Genomic DNA, 16,178 nt, shown 5'->3' with positions numbered 1-16,178 from the left:
GAAAGTGTCCCATCTGGTAGTGGTTGGGAAATAACCTAGGCAGTATAACGATTGACCTTGGCCAATCACTAGTGCCTCTGGGTTACAAAATAACTCACAAGATGCTCCAGAAGTTCCTCACAAACAGTTGAGTCTCACGAATCCAAGAAATACCTTTGGAAAGCCAGTTGCCTGTAGAGGCAGACAGCATCCAACTACAAGGATGCAGGGAGCATCTCTGCTTTTTCAGCATATTCTAATGAAAACAGTAGATGAATCACATCAAGGGGAAATGGCAGATTGTTCTCCTTAGCAACTGTTCTTAGAGCACAGATAAATTCTGTTCCAGTTGCAAGGTAACAGATAGGAAAACCTGGCAATCTAGCTACAGCTCAGATGCACAACACATTTGGAGTTGGTATTATTGTTAGGATAGTAGTAAAAGTGGTGATTGTAAGACTTCTCTCAGAGCCCTTTACCCTACCCCATGTACACAATAGATGGCACAGAGAGCAAAGGGAGGACATAAAATGCATGCAAAAGAGTACGTGTCTCAAGAAAGATATATCCACCAAAGTCATGCTTCCTAGAGTTGAAGGAAATTCTGGTTCACAATACCAGCAACAGTAGTCATACCTTGCTCAGTCCCTGTGAGGACAGCCAAACCTTGCTAAATTTAGCCCTTTAAATTTACAAATAAAGGCAAGGCTGGTTAAAGGCTAGCACAAGTACCTTTAACCACAAGTGGTTAAAATAGCGCAGGGTGGTTCAGTAAGTGGCAGGTAGATGAGCTGGCAATTTTCACATGTGCTAGTGAGCCCTTATTAAGTTGTGATTCTTCTGTTTGGGAGACAGGCTTACTGGGGTGAAAAGAAGCGACTGTCCCTTAACTACGCCAAACAGCAAGGCAGAAGAAGCAAATCTTACACATTCTGAAGTACAACATAGGACCCTAGAAAGCTGTGCCTCACTACACCTCACTCCCAGGGGGTCAGACCAGATGACCTCCAGAGGTCTCTTCCAACCTAAATTATTCTACTGTTCTGTGATTCTACAACTCCGATTACCTGAGCCATTCACCAGTGAGTGGCGTGCAAAGGACTGGTGTTCTACAGACTGGGCTCCTTGCAGTGCCAGAGCACCTAACAAGGACAACTGGTATCTTTCTTTAGAGGTTGGGAATATACTGTTTGTTCAATGACACTAAAAAATACACCATTTCCAACAGAATGTTTTCAACAGACCACAGCCCATTGCAAACCTAAATTTCCAGATCAAAGCAGGAATAAGAAGGCATTAGGTATTGCTTTCATGGGCACTAGACATAGATTCTTTAGAGTCACAAGTCTCACGGGAAGCAACTTTATCTGTTTTTTCGTTTGTTGTCCAATCAAAAGAAGCCATCCCAGTCTACATGGTGGGACAGCTAAGAGGAGTTTGGTGGGAATCTCAGTTCTTTCAGCACTGGCATTAAATGACTATGCTTCTTCCACTGCGGGAACTTCCTCTATCCTGCAAGAGAAAATAAGAGATTCAGGAACATGGAAGGATGCATAGAAACCATATGTCTTCCTGCCTGCTCTGAGCACCATAGCAAAACCATTCATACACACATCCCAGCTGGGACTAGAACTGCATTTCCTTCCAAAACTCAGAGGGGAAAATGGTAATCTGAAAAATACTGCTCTTCTCAAAGAGTCTCACCTGGTAAAATTCTGCATGTACACGATATGGAGACACTTAAAAAATTTGAGCTTTTTTTAAAAAACAAAAGAATGGCAAGGGGGATATACTGGTTAACTTGACAACTAGCTATTTGATATGAAGCTTTTCACACTTAGGTTGCTACTTCATATCTAGTCCCAGTGTAAACTGAAATAAGATGAGCTGAGAACAATGGTTGTTCTTTGCCATATAATGCATGTTCAGTGCTCAGGAGTACCAACAAGCAAGTCATCCTCTTCCACCCTGGCCTGGAGGATCACATGTTTTTCACCACTATAGCTACCCATGATCTTAAAGTCCATTTCATGTAGCTTTAGGCATCTTACCTGGAAGCTTTTCCATATAAACCATCTTAGAAATACCACCAAGACACTATAAACATTAAATGGTGGAGACTAATAATAGGAGAATTATGCACATATTAAACAAAAGAAATCAGAAGTAAACCAAAGCCAGAGAGGGCTGTAGAGGAGTTCTCAGTAGCACTGCCTACTATGGATGTGCTCCTCCCCAAGCAATGCTAGGAGAACAGCTTTTCTGACACCAGTGCATAGAGGCTCTAAGTAGGGACTGGAGGGCATGGGGTGTGATAAGGAAGCTACTTTATTTAACTGTTCACTTTGCCCCTGAACACACCATAGCAATGCAACATATGTCTGAAGGGAGGGAACTCCAGCACTCCTTGCCCTCCTTTGGAAAGACAACAGGTTGCAGAAAGTAACAACCATCCACCCTCACCCCCCAAGAACCCACCTTTTCCCTTGGATGGGGAAGCAGCAAAAGCAGCTAACTTACTGAGCGTGGCCCTACACTGTCTCTGTGCTTGTTGTCCCGATCTGGAATGATTTCTAGCGAGCGATAACTGGGGGGTTTATCTTCTGGCCAGTCCCGAGACTGGTGATGACGCTTGCGGTTTGCCACTGGGAGACGGACATGCTCTTCGGAGGAGCTCCATGACCCTCGCTGAGAAGGGGGAGAGTAGCTGTGCCGCCGGTGACCTGAGCTGTTGCTCCTCCTGGTGTGGTGCTGGTAGTCTTGCCTCCCTGTGGGCTGCTGTCTTGAGTCACGATGGTGGCTGGAGCGTTCCTTGGCCTCTTCTGGGTAGAAACTACTGCTGCTGCTGCTGCTCTTGCCCCTCTCAGCATGGTGCATGGGTGACACATCCCGTCTGGAGTGCCAGCGCCTGCCATTGTAGCTGCCTGTTCTCTGCCTTGGAGGACGTTCCTCTTGCTGCCTGTCCCAGGGCTCCCGACTGTAGGTGGAGTGAGAATCCCCACTGGGAGGCCGGGGCCACAGCCGGTTCTCCCTCTTGTTCTCTGCTGGGGAGTCCCAGGGTCGGGGTGTGTGAGCACCTCTCTGGGGGCATGAGGAGTTGCTGCTCCCGTGGAAGGAGGGGACAGGGTCGATGAGAGGAGGCAGACGTATTACCCTGCGTTCCACAATCTCGGAGCCCAGGGAGGAGAGCATGCTGGGGTGTGGCACAGCCTGCCGCTGGTGGGAGGGCAGCAGGGGCTGGGACAGGTTAAGGTTTTGGATTTCAGACTCCAAGTAGTCCAAGACACCCTTGTTAGAGGAAAGCTGACCTTGTGGCTGCACCAGTGGAATACTGCTCTGCAGAGACACATCTAAGGATGAGAGCACAGGACAATGCAGCAAATCAAGGCAAAACAATGAAGAGAGGGCTCCTCTGCATAGATAATCTTGGCTGAAAACCTTTTAAGTCTCTCTTCCCCTCCTCTTCCTCACTGCAAATAGGCCTCTGCAAGAGCTGTGCAAATCTCATGCACCATAGGCAGCGCATCCGCACTGCACAAGATAAGGGGCAAAACATAGTAACTGGTAAGCTGCAGCATTATCTGTGTTTTGGGCAGCACAGAAGTAAGAAATCAGCCACCCAGCACACCAGGAAATCTAGCTGATATGCTCAGAGAGAGGATTTTTTTTTTTTTTCCTACAGGACTGATACCAAATTTCAATAAAAAAAAAAATCAGAAATTTCATAGTATTCTGCTTTCCTGTTATATCTTGTTGAAACGGAAGCAATATGAGTCAATACTACAAAAGAAGAAAATTTTGTATATATAAATGCATACACACACATATGTACAGATTAAGCAGCAAATGAGAAAATTTCTTCACTAGGAAGCTGGTGTAGCACTGGAACAGGTACCGGAAGAGGTCATGGAATCTCCATCCTTGGAGATTTCCAACACTCATTAGACAAAGCAACGGCTGGCATGATCTAGGTTGGTGATAGTCCTGCTTTGAGCAAGAGCTTAGACTAGATGACCTTAGAGGTCCCTTCTACCCAGCATTTCTACGATTTCAAAGTTGAGCTTAAATTTAATGGAAATTTAAGCACAAAAGATTTGATGACTATGGAAACACCAGCTAAAAAGACTGCCTGAAGAACTTTGCCCATTGTTTTCTGCTAGTGTGCACACATGTCTTTAAGAAACCCCAGTGTCTTAAATCATGGTGGCTCAGTCACCAGATCTTCCTAAAGAGAACTGGTGTCCTGGCTAGAAAAAAAATGGTAACTGTAGAATTAACCAGCAGGCTAAAAAAGTGTACGCTCAAACACCTTGAATCTAGCATTCAAGATGTTTGCAAACTATTTCTTCAAACAACAGCTAAGACTAACCAGACAGAGTATAAATCTGTGACTGCTGGATAATGATGAAAAGCTAATTTCAGATGAAGATTCGTTAAAAATTATTTGGGAAGTCATTATGCTGAATTCCCCTATTTTCTTTGGACAATTAAAAATATTACTGGCAATAAGCTTTTTTTTTTTTTAAATTTGATAATACTTCTTTCTCTAGAACTTTAGGCACTCCATCTTCCCTTCTCCATTAAAGTCACAAATAAATACTACTAATATAAGTGATTTGGAGGGAAAATGTCTAGAAAACCCTTCCTGGTTCAGTAATGAGTCCTTCATTCTTTGCTGCATGCAGGACAGAGCTATTGCACAGAAGGCCATTTGCCCTCAAACATATGAAGACTAGACATTTGATAAGAAGTCAAACAAATTGCACTTCACTTGTCATATCAGTTTTGGCTATAAGGAGTTGACCGTGACCAGCACAGCAGAACAAAGAGACAGTATCCTCCTTTACCTCAGGAAGCGAGATAAGCTGGGTATATTTACCCTGCAGTCACTGTGGTGTAGCACAGATACACCCCCCTTAGCATTAAACTACTTTACCCAGCACTGAGACTATGAAGACACTTAAGATGGCTATGTAGTATTTATCCACCCAGGTGAGACTAAAGCATACTGCAGATACAATAGAGCCAACATTTCTTTGGTCTGGTGTTCTGGAGAAATACCTCTTTGCTTTTGTGGTAGAGAGGCTAAAGCCTCACTGCTGAACCTCTGCGAGAAGTTACCAGTTTCTCATCCTGATTTCCCTCTGAAACGATGCCCATGGTCTCACCTTGTTGCAACAGAGGATTCAGCTGGTAAGAAGAAAGTTGGGAATTCCCATCGCCACCTCTGTAGAACATGTTGGGTGACATCCAAGGTGCAAGTGCACGAACCTGCTTCATGAACCGATGCCGTTCCAGTGCTGGAGAAGAAGAAGAAAGCTTACAGCAGCTATCCCTTGAGCACAGCCAGCAGAACACACACAGTACCATTTTGCTTGATACATTGTATCTTTTGGATGTGCTCAGTTATTGGAAAACAACAGAATGAAAAGCTCTCCATCCTATGACAAACATAAAATAGAGCAAGAGAAAGTTGCACAGCTTCAAATAGATATCTAAAACAGAAGAAAAGGGTTAGCGCCAGATATTCAGGGTACAGTTCCAGCAGTTGGGATCAACTGGCACTACGATTAAGTACACAGTGTATAACCAAATGGAAGACTTCTACCTACCCACCTGCTCCATCATTATGAGTACAGCTGCAGAAAGGTGGGAGATAATGTCTGGTACAGCAAGATATACCGCATTGCTTTCTCCCCCTTAAAACTCTTTCAACTCGCCATTGGTCCTTTCTGCCTTTGGCTTTGATTTACAGCTAAACAAGACCTTTTTTTGTGCCTTTCATGTAGGCTCTGTCCAGATCATGTCTTCCACATCGTAGTTAAAAGCCTCCATCTTTTCCTCTCTGTTCCACAAATAAAGCACTCAGAAATGCACTGTCCAGCTTCTCCCTTGCCAGTCTTTCAACCACTCTTGCTGTCTCTTTCTAATTTATCTCAGCATGAGTGCTAAAATTAAATCCTTTAGGACAGCATGACCAAACAGGTGAACAAACTAAATTTCCTGTTCTCAACAGCAATGTCCTGTGTACCAAGGGAGCAAACCCAATGGAAATTCCTCTCTCTTACTGGCTTCCTCCACTGCTAACTCCAGACCTCTACTGATGGGGTCAGGCTCAAAGCCACTTCCCTTTTTTCAGCTCTTCCATCTCACCACCTCTACAAAGACAACCTCACCATCTCTGTCTGCAAAATTATCCCTCATTGCTGCTTCTTTTTTGGGAATACCTAAAAGCATCACCTGACAGAAACCTACTCCTTCTACCACAGACAATCAAAACTCAAGTTTACGAACAAGTAAATTCTGAAAGCCCCTGACCTTACAAAACCTGACTGTGCATGTCTGTCATTGCTGTGTGAAGCTTTTCTGCAACTCAGGCCTTTGCAAAGTTTCTCTTACATGGCTTCTCTGGAGTCTGAGAAGAGGCAGGCTTTTACTGCTGTGTTTTCTCATGTCAGGCACTAACAGAACATTCATGGCTATACATTTCAGGAGATAGACAGTAATGTAATTGCCTCTGAGACCTTCACCCCTCTGATAAATCTGGCTGAATTTGGCTGATAGAATTAAAAGCTATTGTATTGGAAGAGATGGGACAGACAGACAGGTTGACTGCATAAACCTTGCTTCTTTAAAAAACCAGGCTACAGCTAAGCTCCAATTAATTCTGTCCCTTGGGTTCAGCTGGAGCAGGCAGTATTTAGACTGTATGCTCTTTGGGACTGAGCCATCCCCTTCATTTCATGTAGCACTCCTGCTGTTAAGCAGATTATATGCATGTCCTCCTTTAGCTGTTTCACTGAATTTACATAGACCAAGACTTGCAGTAAAATAGGGACTGCCCCTGCATCCGACCACATTTTTTGCTTTCCCCACAGTTCGGGCAGCTCCCATTTGTTCTCCATTCCAAACTCCCCTCCCCTCTCCAGCCTGGCTCCAAACAGACTGAAAAACAAAGCTGCGAACTTCAGGGTTTTAATCCTAATACTGTGATTTTTCTTCAAAACACTGTGGCCTAAGGTACCAGCTTTCAAGCATTTTATGTCAAATTTGCTTTTTTTTTTTTTTTAAAAAGGGGTTTTCCTTGAGTTCAGGTTTCAAACTTGGAAGAAAGAGAGGATGAAGAAAATGAGAGATAATAAGAAGGGAAAGGCCTTATCGATTCCTCTCCTGCTCCTCCCATTATCACCTTGAGAACGTCCTACCTGCAGGTTCTACCTGCTGAATGCACATCTCCAGGTTTTGACTGCAGTCTTCCCCAAGGAGCTAAAGGCCCAGTAATGGTGGGCATACCTACAGGTTTCCCTCCTCAGGGTATGAAGGCACTCACTGGGACCTAAATCTTCACATCCATGTGATTCTCTGGTCTCTCCTTACAGCTGAACAAATGCATAATTATCCTTGGACTTCCTACACTCCCTCATCCTCCCTTTCTTCCCCAGATAGCTTGCCTCCCAGTTTGAACCTGATAGAGCACTGAACTCAGTACTCTAGTTCCTCATCTGCAAAATGAAGGTAATGTTACAGATCTTTTGGGGAAATTCTTGAAAATATACTGATTTGAAGAATGTCAGATTCCCCCCAGTTCCAAAATTTACAACTGTTATACAAGTTTGGAGGATGCTTCATTGTTCCCCCACCCATTCCCCAATGAGAAAGTTTGTTCTTCACCTTTGTCAGACTTTACAGTTGCTGGGCCAAATTCAATTATAAAAAAAAATATTTTCCAACCCAGTCAGACTCAGGTGCAAGTATATACTATTTTGCACCAATTCATTCATGGGAGAAGTCCACAGGAGGGAACTAGCTAATAGCAACAGAATGAGGTCATAAATATATTTACCCTGGTATTTGTACCAGTGGACTTCTCTCAGAGCTTTCCATGGGGCATGTAATTGGCTTGCCCCAGGGCATATTTAATATTTCTGTAACACCAACTCTAAATTATGCAAACGATTCACTCCTTTTATTACTAGGTTCAAAACCATGTTAGTTAATGACCTGACTTTTAAAACACCCAGTGTTACTTTGCCCCAGTGGCATCTTTGCCCGTTCAGCAGATCTAGGCTACCCTCTAGTGGACAATAACTGGGAAGAAATCAGCCACATTCAGCTCGCACTCTAATTCTAACATATAGTTGAAAATTTCCACTTTCTGTTCACTGGTTTTTAAGATACCTCCTGTCTCAATCTTTTTCTGCTTTTTAAGGTCTCCTGTTCCTTTCTTGGAGGCCAAAAAATAAGTTAGAGGCAGGGAAAAGTGAAGAGAAGGTGCACTAGAGCAAGGGAACAGTCACACAGATCCTTGCAAAGTGGATAGAGAGGGCAGTAGCTGGGATGAAAATTACAGCCAGAGAATCTAGCAGCCAGTCAAGAAGGCTGGACTGGTCTGTAACTTCTCTCATGAGCAGGGAGAGGTTTTGGGAACCCCACAAGAATCCTTCCTACCTATCCTCAGTAGGAGGCAGGAAAGACAACAGTCTGGACTGTGCCGTTATCTCCTACAGCATAGAAAAACAAAAAAGAGCTCATGCGTATTCTGAATGCTCCTTTGCTGAGAACTAGGAAGCCTGGATGTATGAGTCTTATATCTCCATCGCCTCTTTCTCCCTCCAGGAAACCGATTTTTCTGCCAAGTATCCAGAGCCTCCTCACCACCAAGCATTTCACTTGAGAGAGCATAAAGTCCCCCAAAAGTGTTTTGTTTGGCTTTGGTTTTAGCAAATCAGACGGATACTCTGTTCACCCTTTGCTAAGCAAATTAAGCTTAAATCTAAAACTCTCACAGCAGGTTCTTTCAGCTCTTAGAGAGCTTGCTAACACCAAGGTATACCACAAAACTCTTTGTAGGCAAAGGACACTATAACCACAGCTCCTTGTTCACAAATCCTCTCCTTGCAGCATCTAGGAAGAACTGGGTGATTTCAGTGACAAGTAAATGTGTTTGTTGCATTTTGTTCCTGTCAGAGTATGTAAGATACAAAGGGCTATTCCAGCTTGCATCACTGCAGAACTGCAAGGTTTCAGGTACGAGAACACAGAGGCTCAACAACCCCAGTAGACAGAATTCAAACGCTATGCCTGGCTGGCCCTATTAACAGAACAGACCCTGACTTCAGAATCTTTATTATTGCTGAAAACTATGCACAACAAAGTCTCTCTTGACCCTCAAAAACTCAGAAAGCATTTGCAGGGTTGACCATCAAGAGAGACCATCCTCCTCCTTTCTTTCTCCTCACCCCCCTCACCAAACAAAAAGTGAACAAACAAAAACCCTTTGCTTGTAGAAAGAGCAGATCTGAAATACCCACAAGACAAAAAGTCCCAAATTTTATACAGGTACTTCTCAGAGCAGCAAATTTCAAGGCTAGGCCAGTTTGGAGAGCAGCATCATGATACTGAGGACAAGGCATTCCCTTGCCTCCCTCAGATGCACAGGCAGAAGAACCACACAGTAGGGCTGGGAAGAAAACAGTCCAGAGCTATTCACACGAGGGAAGTGACCATGCCCTGGATAATGTGAGAGAAGCTGGCAGTAAGCTGTGAGTGGGGAGGAACTTCTGAAAGTAGGACACAGAGCTCCATAGGAGCAGGGTGGGATCCACATATCTTAGCTCCCCTTCTCTATTAGATTACATGAAGGTTACATTGGCCAGAGAAATGTCTCAATCTTGACACTGAAGCACAGGGAGAAATTGGAGCACAGCAAGCTGTGTGTCAGGCTTTTGTCTTGACAGAAGCCACGGTTGGACATATATTTGCTCACATCTTACCTTCCTCATTACAGCAGCACCGTGTTGGGCAGCAGACACATGGGATGTGGCAGCAGCAATACTGGGGGCAGCACTGGCACCAGCACACTCCAATCAGCAGGAGGAGGATGAGCCCACCAAGGATAATAAGGAGTACCGTGAGCCAATCTATGGGAGAAACAGAGAAAGAGAGAGGATCCTGATGTACCAGTAACCAGCAAGTTACTGAGCACCTCTCTACTCCAGAAGACATGTTGGGGTGGGGAGGAGGAGGACAGGTGTCACCCAGGGGACAGACCACAGGCACTTACGGAGAACAATTAGCTTAACTTCCTTGTCCGGGTCACCTGATGTATCTCCTGGTGCTTCCACAGTGCAATAATACATGCCATGGTCCCACCACATGACCTCGCTGATGGCAAGGTCTGCCCCTGTGGGAGAGCGACACAGAGGTCAGTGGGCTCTTCAAGACTAGCGCTGCTTTCAGGCCTCACTCTAAGATGGCCCTGTGCTTGCAGGTGACATATTGTACTGCACCTCCCCTCTTCCAATGGGCAGCCATCACCTTCAAATGAAAACAACACACTACCATTTTAGTCTATGGAGAACTCCTGTAAGTGGCATTAACTGCCAATCCTTTTTCTCTTTGTGTTGCTGGAAGGCAACGTTACTTACAAGTGGGGCTAATTCTGTGTGGAATGAAATACCAGAGCACTGCAGGGTGATGGATTTTAACTGAAACCTGCTGCTACCAACTACCAACATTGGTTTCAGAGCACTGTCAACCCCACTGGCAAGCAAGGTGCCTCTAACTCCATGAAAGACCAGGAAACCACTACAATGTATGCACCTCTTTCTAAGCTCACATTTCATAATCTTTCCCTCCTTCCTCTCCTCTTATCAAGAAATCATCTTGTTGTTTTAGCATGGGAAGGAGCTGGAGTGGAAGGGTTTCAGGGAGCCATATCAAATAAAACAGAAATAGAATAGAACAATTATACAATAGAAGAAACTTGCCTAGGATGTTTACCACACTTAGGATGTAACACGACCTCACACCTTAAAGCTGTTTCAGGTTAGGCCATGGTGCACTGAATATGGGTCACTGTACCACATTAGGCCAGCCAGTCTAATAACTCTTTTCTGGCAGTACCAATAGCTATTTCTCCAGAGACAGCAGAGAGCACGTATTACACCTGGGCAAATATTCAGTATTTCTTAGAGGAAACAATTGCTTTCTAGCCTCTGGGCTCTTCAGCTCACCTCTGCACTCTTCAGTGAAATGCTCAGGCATCCTCAACTCTGCCTTAGCTTGCAGAGCCTTCAACACCCTCAGGCCAGGGAAAGGGGATTTGGCCCCTCACAACTCTTGCTCCACTGCCACCTCCCAGAATATGTAAGCTACAGATGATATAAGCCATGTTCATGTTTCTCTTCACTTAGAAGGCCCAGATATTAGATACTTACTGGGTTCACTGCCTGCCTGAGAAGTTATGTCACTTACGGTTCTGAATGGTGATCTTTCGTTGCCGGTAATCGATGCCCAGTACAGGCTCGTTCTGCCCATATCTCTGGATGACAACGCGCACCTTTCGCTGGCTGTCATTGCAGTCATCAGATGGATCCTGGCCAAGAGCTAAACCAGCCTGGTATGCTACAAACACACATCATCAAATCTGAGGCCAAAAGTTATTTCAAAGGCCCAGTTTCTATCCCCTTGTAAACAGCAGAGAAACTCTTAAACCCACATGTGCATCTGTTTTAGTTTAGTAATAAAAACCATGGCTTCAAAACAGCAAGAGCAACTCTGGAGTACTTAAAAGCGAACAGAGGAAGAGCTGCAGAAATGACAGAGATTTTGAGAATGCAGAAGCTGCAGAGGAGACGGCTCCTGCACTCACAACTGAAAGAATGACAGTGGAAAAAAGCTGATGATGGTAGGCAGAAGGGCAGCTCCCAGTATGAAGACAAACAGCAAAGAAAAAAGTCACACAACTCATTAGGACTACTGGACCAATACCAAAAGTGTGTTTATTTCAAAACCAAATCTCTAGACACATATGAACTGGTGTAGGAACTGTATACCTTTCCCACCTGTACCCCATTACATGTTGTGTCATTCATAAAGACAGAAAAGAATCCATCGTCTGATTCCAGCTCATGATTATGTGTAGAGACTCAACAGATTAATGGAGGATTAGAGGCAATTATTGTCCATTACTCCTATGAGAGACTTGCAGTAAAATCTAACATTGAATCACCATTTGGGATTTGGCATTTGGGAGCTGAAATTTGGGGAGACAATTCATACAAACATTCAGCATTGTTTTTAAAAGGCTTGCAGTGAAGAGAGGAGAGGACGAAGCTTGTTAAAGGCCTCCATGCAGCTATATCTACAATGCATCATGAAGAGCAGACCCAGCTAGGCTCAGACTCTGCCTTCTATCCCTGTTGGGGGCTATTAGCTCAAGTGTAGACTGAGCTCAAAGCACTCAGCCTGTGCTGGAAACAGCAGAGTCAGGGATCCACCTGCTCATAGACTTGGTAACATGCCTGCCCAAGCCCGCTAGACTGCATGATGGAGAGTTTGGATACCATGGCACAAACAAGCCCAGGCTCCCCACTTTGAGCTCAATCTTAAGTGTACAGTTAAGCTAAGGTAGGGCAGCCTAAATATACCTGAACAACCATTTTAAACACTCCTGAAACAAGGCTGCACACGCTAGAATGTCTACACACAGAGTGCTATCACTTACAGGTCTTTCTGCCCTCCAAAATGCAGGTGTTTCTTCTACTTCCTAAAATCAGTAACACCTAGTCACCGGCCACTAGCTCCAACCATGGGCCCTGCCATGAAATCATAAAATCCGTTTGTTGCGGGATCCTTGCTTTCTGCATTGGCAGAATGTAGGGCTGACAAGTTTGACATGTGCCAACTACGGCAGAGCTCCCTGCCTTACGAGTTGATGACAAAGAGGACAGATGGGCTGTTTTGGCTGGAATTTCTCCGATATGGTGTCATAAAGCCTTGACACTGCAAAGGAAATTACAGCCATGCCCTCTTTTTCTTGGATCCCAGGGAAGTACTACCACCTGACCTGGTTTGTGGGCAGAAAGAGGTCAAAAGCCTATACTCCCCAGTAAGTCTACCTTCTCTATGCTCCCATTTAAAGAGGAATTCCTTGGAGAACAAGCCTGACACTCACAGACTGAGTAGTAGTCAAAGATGGGATCCTTGCAGAAGGATTTGAAGCGCCAGGTCACCACCACATCCTGCAGCTGCGCTGAAGTGCTGTAGTCACACCTGAGGACCACACTGGCAAACAAGGTGGTATAACGCTCAACATCCTGAACTGTTACCAGCAGGGAGAGGCAACCTGAAAACAAGAACACAGAAGACAGTTGACTGGCAGGAACAGACATCGCATCACAACTTTCACCCCAGAGCAGACCAACAACTGAAGTACATCTCCCTTTGCCTCATATAGAACTTGTACCCAAAGACCTCACAGCACTTCACAAACAGTCTGTGAAGAGGTGTCTCACAACCCCTCTGGTGAAGCTGTGCAGAGATATGAATCCTGGTTAGGATGCGAGTCCTGTCTCTCCCTGACAGAGCACAGCTTGAGCCATCCACCTGTCTTATAGACTGAATTCTTTCCTCTGAAGCAACTGTTACTAGCCATTATGTAGCATATCACTCATACTCTACTTCTGCATGGTAGAATTGTTCCTCCAGGCTGTGGGAGAGAATTCTTTGGGCCCAGAAGTGCACAGGATGGGATCGCCTTGCTTTGTCATCCTAACCAGATCAGTTCTGCAGTGCCATCTGTTCATACAAACATCTAATGAATTTTGTCAAGATCTTGCTAAGATAGCCCTCAAAATGTTTCCTAGTGGTGACTAGGATGAAGACAATACTACTTTTGGGCTTTAGCATTATAGTTCTACTTAATCCGTTTACCACTTTAGAACAACACACATCAATTTCCCTTTTGTTTTTCTTTCCATAAAGCTCTTGTTTTTTACTTTCTGACCTCATCTATAGCAGCCTCCGTAGCATTTTCTATCCAAGCAGCCACATCCACTGAGCAAGGTTTTACAAAGTTTCTCATAAGCTATACATTAGTTTAGCCACACTCCAGTGACACCTCTATCTTGTTTAAACTTTGATAACACAATAAGTTGTGCTTGTCATTAACAATAGCAAAGTTATCACTGGTTCCCCTTCGATAAGGCAATGCAAACAGTGCAAAGCGAGTGTAGGATACACTGTCTGGAGTACACCCCAGAGAACAGGACAGGGTTTGCAGTGCCATGGTAGAACGGCCCTTACCTGGGGTGCATGATAGTGGGAAAGGAGGAAAGGAAGGAGGTAGGTTTGGAAAGTGCCAGTCGAAAGGGTCATCATGAACCAGCACTCATTTCTATTGCATCTTTAAAATCTTCCCTTCATTCCATGTTTTCAGGATGACAGCAAGGGAACTGGGGATGCTGTAGTAATATCTGGACCACATATGCGAGCACCATTCTTTCAATGTCCTTTTAGGTTGTGTCTCCACAGTATTCTCCAGGCAAATATGAGCTCTACCTGTCCACAGTCTGTGCCAGGTGGAAACTATATAGCTGCAGAGGTGCAACACTGCCTCAACAAATATTTCTATAGTAGGATATATCCATGCAGTACTGTTCAGTTTCTGGTTTGAAACTCTCTTGGCACACCAACTTGAAGCACAGACAGAGCAAACTCATTTGCCTGAAAAATGCCACACAGACAAACAAAGAGAGGACCAGGGTAAACTCCAAATCTAAGGCTTTTCTAAAAAAAATAACACATACACGCACACATAAACATAGAAACATCAATGGGCATACAAAACTCTAGCAAAATCAAGGCTCCCTAGTTTTTACAGTACTGTAGCAAGGCAAGGTCAAGACTGGTGACAGGTAGTTACAGTGGTTCTTATTTAACTACACTGTACTTCAACACATCTTGTTTCACCTGAGGCTTTCATTGTGAAATAGTTAACCCACAGTATCTTACTGCAGGAAAACACAAGAAATGAACCCAAAATCCAAGCCCTCAAAAGACTGACAAAACTTTGATCTCATTGGCAAGCAAACAGGTCTTTCCCATATGAATTCTGAACTGCCTAGACTCATGAAAACAGATTTTCCATGGGTTTCTTACAGCAGCATCTCTCAGACAAGAATAAAATACTCAGAAATCACCATGTGCTCTTCACTTACAGAAACCAAAGCTCCTTATGAAAAGGTATTCATTGTCATTACCTCTGTTATACAAAAGAGTGAGAGCTGAAAGACAAGTTCCCTGTTTTTTAAAGAGGTTAAAAACCTACTCTTCCCACTGGATGGCAATCAGATGTCTTAGCATTTCTGATGTTTCATACTAACCTCCTCAACCAAGATCACACAAGACAACTGAAAAGCTGTGAAAATAAGGAAGGTTCCTAAACTTGAACTACATTCCTCGACTGCATTCTGCTGCCCTTCTTTTCTGCTTGGAAAGGATGAATTCGGGCGCTACCAATCTAGTAAGTTACCGCTATCTCAGATCTGTGACTTTCTATTGAAAAGACACTGACTTCCAGACCAGGTGAGGCCAATTTTTAGCTTGTGAGAACACCATGTAGGAATGTGGCTGCCAAGCAAGATAACCAAGAAGCATACCTCCCTGTTAGTTTCCTTTCTTTATTGGTTCTCTGCAAGAAACTGAACTTTGGCATCTAAAGCTAAATCATCAGCAAGGACCCAGATATCCAAGACCAAAATGATCATTCCATAGAGGAGATGAGAAGCTGGAGGAAAGGAAACAACTCTGCTTTCTGAAGGCCGTCTGCAGACATCAACAGGAGCTCCTATTTCCATACAGGCATGTATCTACCAAGTACAAAAGCACTGCAACTACGCCAGATCTCAAAAGCAGCTGGGGGTGTGGAGCCAGTAGAAAAAGCTGGGGTGAGCACTTGTGAGGAGCCATCAGGGAGTCCCCATGCTTCTTCCTGGTACTCAGGTCCAAACCAGCCTGGGTGCACACGAGCAATATGGGAGACTGCGGGGAAGCAGGAAACCTCTTCCCTTCTGCCTAGGAAAGGGGCGAGCAGCACCTTTGCAGGTGACTGTACTCTTCTGCCTGCAAGTGGCCCTCCAGGCACGGCTTTGGTGCCACGCTCAGGAGAGCCCAGCTCTTCCGCCCTGGGCCAGGAGGCGGTTCGGGGCTACGGAGGGGGGACGCCCCCCGCCCCAAACCTGCCCCGGGCCGGGGGGAACAACACGGGGCGCCGCAGAGGCTCGCCGGGGCCCGGCCACCCCTTCCGCGGGCCTCAGGGCCGCCGCTCCCCCCGCCGCACCGCGTTAGCCCCGGGCAGAGCCCCAGGGCGCCTCCCGGGCCCAGGCCCCGGGCGCCGCGCAGGTGTCCCGCGGCGG

General features: G+C 45.1%; 1 protein-coding gene across 1 annotated transcript; it reads right to left on the bottom strand.

Moving 5' to 3' along the window:
- Positions 1-1,449: 1,449 nt before the first annotated feature.
- ILDR1 (immunoglobulin like domain containing receptor 1) lies at positions 1,450-13,154 on the bottom strand. The gene is made up of 7 exons (XM_026082542.1): positions 12,938-13,154; positions 11,236-11,385; positions 10,043-10,162; positions 9,753-9,899; positions 5,148-5,279; positions 2,500-3,329; positions 1,450-1,491 (listed from the first exon to the last, which is right to left on the bottom strand). Exons 1-7 carry the CDS (start codon positions 13,152-13,154, stop codon positions 1,450-1,452), a joined length of 1,638 nt encoding a protein of 545 aa, XP_025938327.1.
- Positions 13,155-16,178: the final 3,024 nt, after the last annotated feature.

This window comes from Apteryx rowi, unplaced genomic scaffold, assembly GCF_003343035.1.
Source record: "Apteryx rowi isolate R43461 unplaced genomic scaffold, aptRow1 scaffold_581, whole genome shotgun sequence".
Classification (NCBI taxonomy): domain Eukaryota; kingdom Metazoa; phylum Chordata; class Aves; order Apterygiformes; family Apterygidae; genus Apteryx; species Apteryx rowi.
The sequence above is the reverse complement of the archived record's forward strand: the minus strand, read 5'-3'. Positions and strand labels throughout refer to the sequence as shown.